General features: G+C 39.2%; 1 protein-coding gene across 2 annotated transcripts in view; it reads right to left on the bottom strand.

Annotated features, from left to right (window-relative positions):
* stk11 (serine/threonine kinase 11) overlaps positions 1-6,772 on the bottom strand; it is a 138,155-nt gene extending 131,383 nt beyond the window's left edge. The window contains exon 1 of one of the 2 annotated variants that reach the window (XM_043721243.2): positions 6,340-6,772. In XM_043721243.2, the coding sequence (XP_043577178.1) occupies positions 6,340-6,701 (362 nt within the window). In that variant the 5' untranslated portion in view covers positions 6,702-6,772. The remainder of the gene's footprint in view (positions 1-6,339) is intronic. The other variant, XM_043721242.2, reaches the window with a different exon arrangement.
* Between the last annotated feature and the right edge of the window lie 774 nt (positions 6,773-7,546).

Here is a 7,546-nt window from a genome sequence, read left to right on the forward strand (position 1 = left end):
TGCAATTTTGTATGGAGAATAGGAAGCAAAAAATGTACTGATGTCGTGTTGATGACAGCTAGCAAATTTGTACATAGTTTGTTGATCCATATATCTGATGTAAATAATTTGTCTACCACATTAGCACGTCCAATGGTTAATTAGGAAAACACTTTAAAGTTTCTTTTACAACCAATGACATACAAATTGATTTAGTATTTCATAAATCCTTGCATCTCACCATTCACATGACTGTCCTGGTCTATGTTGTGGCTTTAGATGCTTCATAACACCCTGCAGAATCACTACCTGGCTATTAATGAGGTGCAGTAGTTGGGGATTGTGACAATCACCATGTGGAAGCTGGGGTAGCAATACAGGTACACAAAACTGACTCACCCAAATAGCTTAGGCCTGCCCCACCCCTCAGCTTTGCCTCCTGAAGAGCTAACTGCATATCTCAGAGTTTCTCAGTCGTGACAGAGGGATGCAACCAAAACGGTCAATGCTGCACAACATCTGGGACAGGCACCCACACCATATGTTGGAGGGCAATTTTTTCTCTTGTGCACATCCAGTGAATGGATATAGATGCAATTCCTTCCTCACAAGTCAGCTCTCTCACACTACCCACCAACAGTCCCTTTTACAACCATTCTACTCAACAGTGCACACTGTCTACATGCTTCACAGTTGGCATGACAGCATGTGGTCCTCTCAAGTAGCTTTCAGCTTCAGTGTTCATACGCTGCTGAGACACTCATTATTAGGACCTCCTTTCGAGGTGCCCATTCTGTTAATTCCATGGGTTTTTTTTTTACTACCCCTGGTCATCACCCAAGCCCTTTACTGGTGACTGTCTAGCTGTCATTTTCTCCCCAATTACAATACATTTCCAACATAATAGAAATAAGTGAGAACAAATTCTTTATGTAAGTTGATGATCCAACTTTACTTTCAGGTCTCGGTCACCGCTTTATGCCAGAATGTTGCTCCAACATTAAATGCTAAACAACATAGAACCTTTCTCACTTGGGCAATAGAAAGACCAAAGGCATTGAATTTATACTCTTCTCAATATCATTCAGAGTTCAAATTTCTTATTTCTCTCTTTTGTCAGTATGTCCTGCCCACTTCAAACTTAAACCCAACATTTCTTCCAAAAGTAATGAACAAGTCCATGGGATGCATTAATATTTAAGAGATACACAGAAGTTCAAAAATAGTGAAGTAGCATTAATGAAAGGGTGCCAGCTTTCCTCTTAATATTCTGTCATTTAATAATTAAAATTAATGAATTGCAGTATAAAACATTTGATGTGCAAACAACTCTGGTTTTCAGATGGACAGATGTGAGCGTATGACAGTAGCAAAGACAGCTAACACAACATGGGTGTTTAAACAGATCTTGTGGGACAGTGGGCAGAATCTCCGCCTTTTAGAATCAAATCCAGGTTCCAAGGCCTCTCTAGGACTTACATGGAAGCAAAATATTGCTGATCCTGGAAATCTGAAACAACAAACAAAATGCTGCAGAAACTCTCAGATCTGGTAGCATCAATTAAAACAGAAAGAGTTAATATTTCAAAATAAGAGTCACATCGAACTCAAAATATTAATACTGCCAGACCTGTTGCATTTCTCCAGTACTTTCTCTTTATGGTCCACTTCAGGACTTGACGGCCACAGAAGAGATGCATTTAAACAAATTCAAACATTTAGCCAAATAAATTCAATATCAATCTGCAAATCCTTCCAACAGTTCAATACAGAATATTGGATTATCCTCCACTTTGAGTATCAGGTACAATTAAGATCAACATAGTACTTAAGCACATCCTAACTTAAGAGAAGGACAGCTACTGTAACAGAGTCGGGAAGCTTATTCTCTCCCACCACAGCTTTTCCATTAATTCACTTTTCTGTTCCAGAGCCTGTTCCATCAATCACATTACAGCTGATCTTTAAAAAGAATTCCATTCACCTGCCTCTGTTCCATATCCCTATACCTTAAAAAAACTACTGATCTCTTGAAAATTTGAATTGTCACGCTCATAGTCTTTTTTTTCCTGTTTCCGCAAAAATGTCCATTATTTTCCCCGAATTGACTTTTTCCCAGCATAAACATTTTGACCTTAATCTCTCGTATGCCTGATCTCAGGTCTGTTTAGCTGTCCTTTTCTCAAGTCAGGATGTGCTTAAGTACTGTGTTGGCCTTAATTGTACTTGATACTCAAAGTGGAGGCTAACCCCAGTATTCCATATAGAGCTTTTGGAAGGATATTGAATTTGTTTGGCCAAGTTTTGAATGCATCTCTTCCATGGTCAAATCATGGGATGGATAAAAAAATAGAAAATACTGGAGAAACTCAACAGGTCTGGCATTTGTGGAGACAGAAGCAGCATTAATATTTCGAGTTCAATGCAACTCTTCCTTTGAAATATTAACTCTGTTTTGGTCTTCTCAGATGCTATCAGATCTTCAACATTTTCTGTATTGCTTCAGATTTCCAGGATCTGCAATATTTGCTTCTATGTAAGTCCTGGAATTGCCTCTGGAACCCAGAGCTTGATTCTAAAAGGCAGAGATTCTATGACCATATCACTGTAAAATGAATCCAACTAAATTGCTTGATACAATCATAAACACACAACTCACAATAATAACAAATGGCAATCCCAGGAAAACTGAACTCAATAAACACCTTATAGTTAACTGTTTCACATAGCAGTTGGTAAATCTGCAGAAGGAGTGCAAATTGCGTGCTGAAAAATTTCTTTCATAAAAGAAAGCATTCATAAATAGCCATATGGCCCAAGTTAAGCCAGTAGTTTTTGTTCCAGTCTTACTCAGGCTCCCCTTATCAAATCTTTTTCTGGCACACTGATGACTGCATTAATGCCATGACCTACTCTGAAGGGCGACATCTTCAACATGGACCTGATGAATGTATTGCAAGATCTCAAAAACTATGTGGATGCATTGGTGGTAATCTTTCAAACATTCCCAGATTCTGAAAAACCTCCTGAACACTAAGAATGTGCAAAGGCAATACATGCTCAAGAAAGGAGGAAGACAGAATGCAAAAACTATAGACGAATTAATCTTTCTATTTGAGAAAATGCTAGGATCCAATACTAAAGCAGTACATTCAGAACATTTAGGAAATCTTAATACTGTCAAGCAGAATCAATATGTAGTTGTGAAAGGGAATTCATGTTTGATAAATCTATTACCATTCTCTGAGGATGTGGAATGCAACGTAGAAGAAGAGGAACCTGTGGATGCAGTGTATTTGAATTTTCAAAAAGGAGTTGATAAGGTGCCAGAAAAAAAAGGTTACCACACAAGATGCGCATGGCACTGGGGGGTAATAAATTAGCACTGGCTAACAGTCAAGAGAAATGGCTGGCAAACAGAATCTAGTGAAATGGCACAGGGATAAGTACTGACAACTCGTATACCTTGGACTAAAGAACAGTATACTGTCACAAATTTGCAGATGATACAAAAGACAGTAGGAAAGCATCTCATGAAAAGGATTCAGAAAGTATCTAAAGTGATAGCGATGTATTAAATGAGAGGCAAAAATTGACAGATGGAGTATAAGGTGGAAAGGCATGAACTTGCCACTTTAACAGGAAACACAGAACAGTAAAGTTAAAAATTAAACAGAGACCAAGAATGAATGCAAAGCCAACATTTGGGTAGAAGGAATTGTCTTTTGACGAAAGGTTAAATAGTTGGGCCTATACACATTAGTTCAGACGAATGGAAGTTGATCTCATTAAAACATAAGGTTTTAGTGAGTTTGATAGGGTAGTTGCTAACAGGATGTTTCTCCTCATGGAAAAATCTAGATCTACTGTGCAGTTTAAAAATAAGGAGTCTCTCATTTAAGATCGAGATGAGACGAAATTTATTTTCTGAGGATCACTAGCCCTTGAAATTCTTCCAGACAGCAGTGGAGGCTGGATCATTGAATACATACAAAGCTGAGGTAGACAGAATTTTGACCAACAAGGGAATCAAAGGTTACAGGCAGCATTCAAAAGATCAGCCAAGATCTTACTGAATGGTAAAGCATATCAGACAGGCTGAATGGCATACTCCTGACTCTGTTATTTTATGTTGTGTTATTAATTCCTTAAAAAGACCAAATCAACAACTTGCACTTATTTTGCACCTTTAGCATATTAAAACATTCCAAAGTACTTCACAGGAATGTTATCAAAAACATTTGATACTGAGTTACATAAACAAGAAAAGTCTATGAGAGACGACGAAACTGTGCAAATAGATTGGTTTTACAATATAGAGAGCATTGAAAAGAAAAAAAAGAGACGGAGAAGTAGCGAGGTTTATGAAAGCAATTCCAGGACTCAGGGCTTCGGCAAGGCAAAGGCACTCAGTGATGAGACAACATAAATCAGAAACACATAAAAGGTCAAAATCTGAGCAGCAGAAATTTCTCAAAAGGACAGATTACTGTTATCATGAGAAGTAAGGCCAAAGAATGATTTGAATACAAAGATGAGAATTTTAAATTCAAGGTGTTATTGAGATCAGAGTCATGTACATCAGCGAGGGGTGATGGGTGAAAGGAAGTTTGTGCAAGTTAGGGTATGGGCAGCAGAGATTTGGATGAGCTAATATTTACAAAGGATAGAACATTGGTGGCCAGTCAAAAGAGTAGTAGCGCCAGGAGGCCTTCAGCAACCAATAGGTTGATGCATTATCCACACTTGATTTGGATCAGATGTTTTAAACCTATCACAGTCCAAACTCACTTGATCAAAACCAGTAATACTAACTTCTAAACACTATGAACCAACATAAATTAAGAAAATAATTACAAAAGCCTATCCAAAAAGCTGACTACCAATTCAGAAAAAAAACTGCGCTTGTCTTTTTGATTCTTTGCAGCAGGCCAAGTTTCCATTACAGCAATCAACAAATATTGTTGAAACTTTAGCTTGTGAAGAATCTCAGTGAGTTGAGCTGTGCTGAAGCAAATCAGATGCCAGCTACCTTGGAAGAGGAAGGCATACAACAAAAAAATTAAGCAGGACACTTATTTAGGATTTATTTACTATTTGCAATGTAAGTGATCTCCTTTACACATTTTATTTCAATAATTGAGGCAAAGGTATGAAGATTTATCTAGGTGTTTGTAAAATTAAAGATTTCTAAGATTACTGAACAGATATTAGCTATGTCACTATCAGCATTCACAAAAATCACACCGCTTTCCCCAAACCCAAAAAGTCATGTATGCTTTCCTCTTCAGTTCCAAAGTCACAAACTCACTTCCTTACCGACCTGAAAAAATAGTCTTGTCCTGACTCTGAAAGAGAATAGTCCCAAATTCACAATCACACATTGACAAAAACTGACTCAGTGAAACTTCAGTGAAGGCAGAGCATGAGTATTAACTAAAATTGGGAACTCAGCCAAGGAATGTGCCTAATATTTTTGTTTTGCAAATTCAAAGCTCAAATTTTAATAGAACTGTGATAAAAGGTCTTTAAATTTTAACCGAGGTATCATTTTCAATGAGAATTGTTTCCCTGTTTTACATTTCTAAACACATACTTCATGGTTACACCAAATCCAATACTTAAACAATGTAAGTCGCTGTTCAGTGGTTGAGTTTTTAAACCACAAAAAGAAATGGAGCGAGAAGGTTGCAGCATTCAACTGACTAAACCTCTCTTTTGGTTAAAAGTAAAATCAAACATAATTTTTAAATGTCATTGCTACATGTTGCAAAAAAAAATACAATTACTGCAAACTATTTAGTAAATCAGTTGGCAATCGTAATCTTTCCTCTTTCTCTGCCCTACATCACTAAAACTGGATGTTTAAATGGAAACAGCTGTCCAGTGCCAACTTAGTATGTTCAAAATGTTAAACTCTTAATATTGCTACAGTTGCGGGATTCAAGAATACTATGTCATTACCCAAACAGTTACTCCTCCCCTTTTCAAAAATATGTCAACTTAATAAGTCGAGTACCAGAACTTTTTTTTAAATCAGAGAGGGGGCACGAAATCACTGCCTTTGTTATGTTCAAAAATATATGATCATCAGAAATTCAAAGATTTCAAACCAACATCCAGGTTGGTTGCAGCAAGAGGGGCTACTAGTTCGCCACTCAGCGTCCCTTTTGGGACCAAGAACCGGGACGATGGACTGACGGGTTGGTTGTCAAAAGTAATAAGTGGAGATAGGGAGGGGTGGGGTAGAGTCCGTCCAAATACCACTTCGAGGGATTCGGGTGCGAACTGTCAGTAAGCATTACCGGCGCTTCATGAGCCTCGATCGTGTGTGCAATATTTCTACTTCCATCCACTTACTTTTTCACATTCGCTTCCCCGTTCGGGATCCTCCTCAGCTTTTTCTTCTTGAGGATTTTCACGGCCCTCCTGCACAGTGTCTCAGAGTCCAGCATCTCCTTGACTTTGCCGTAGGAACCCTCTCCCAGGAGGTCGCCCATTAGGTACTTTCCGATGATTTTGGCCCTTTTCTTCCTCGGCTGGTAGATCACGTCGGTGGAGTCTATCCTGTGGATGAAAGTGTCCACTCCCATGAGGTCGTTGTCACTGATGTAGTCAATGACCTCGTCCATCTCGACATAGTCTCTGAAAGGCGCCAGGATCGACTCGGATTCCTCAGGCTCCTCTGGCTGCTGTTGTCGTTGTTCCGCTCCATGCAGCATCGCCTCTCCTCCCTCCTCCTGCAAGGAGTTCAGTTGTTAGGCAGCCGCCATTTTGTTTACCTGCCCCTGAACAACTCCAGAGTTGCCGTTGTGCGTCATCACCCCCAGCCCGCTGGATCCTATTCACTCTTCCGATTGGTCTTCCTCCATGTCCGTCAACGGCGTTACCAGGCGATGCCACAACAGGTCCCGCCTTGACACGCCATTCGTCGTTTCCATTGGTCCGGCGTCACGTCAATTATCGCCGTTACCTCACAACCAGCGGGAAAGACCCGCCCCACAGCACAATGTTCTAAGACTCTATTGGCAGCCGCTGGAGAAGAGTGGGGTGTTTCATTGGTTGTTGTGTGTGTCAATCAGGAGCATCTCAGCAAATCAGAGAATGCCTTTCCAAAGGTCTCCTGCTCACCTCACGTCCACTTCAATCTCCTGCATTTGGGAGGGTTGAGTTGGTTTGGTTCTAATCCAGAGGTTTAATATAGTTATGAAAGAGACGGGAAGGGGAAGTTATTTTTAAATGCTACATTCTGTTAGACTTTGCACTTCGGACCCTCGGTTTCTAATATTTTAGCAGGACAGTGAGACAAGAAAATCAAAAATGTTTCTTGCTACTGAAAAGTTTTAAACTCAATTCACAATTTTTTTAAAAAAGTGACGATTTGCCAATTTTATGGCCGAGATTGTAGACTGTGTCTACAATCCGATGTAGCAAAGTAACCAATGCTTCTAATCAGAACTGAAATTTTGAATGAATGGTTTTTTGTCACATGTATCTTGAAGATACAATGAAAAGTGTTTTGTTGCTACAAATGGGCACTGTTTTGAGTTGCAGTAAGGATAAAAAG

Source organism: Chiloscyllium plagiosum, unplaced genomic scaffold (genome assembly GCF_037043375.1).
Source record: "Chiloscyllium plagiosum isolate Xiang-an unplaced genomic scaffold, Cpla_swu_hap1 HiC_scaffold_28, whole genome shotgun sequence".
Taxonomy (NCBI): Eukaryota; Metazoa; Chordata; class Chondrichthyes; order Orectolobiformes; family Hemiscylliidae; genus Chiloscyllium; species Chiloscyllium plagiosum.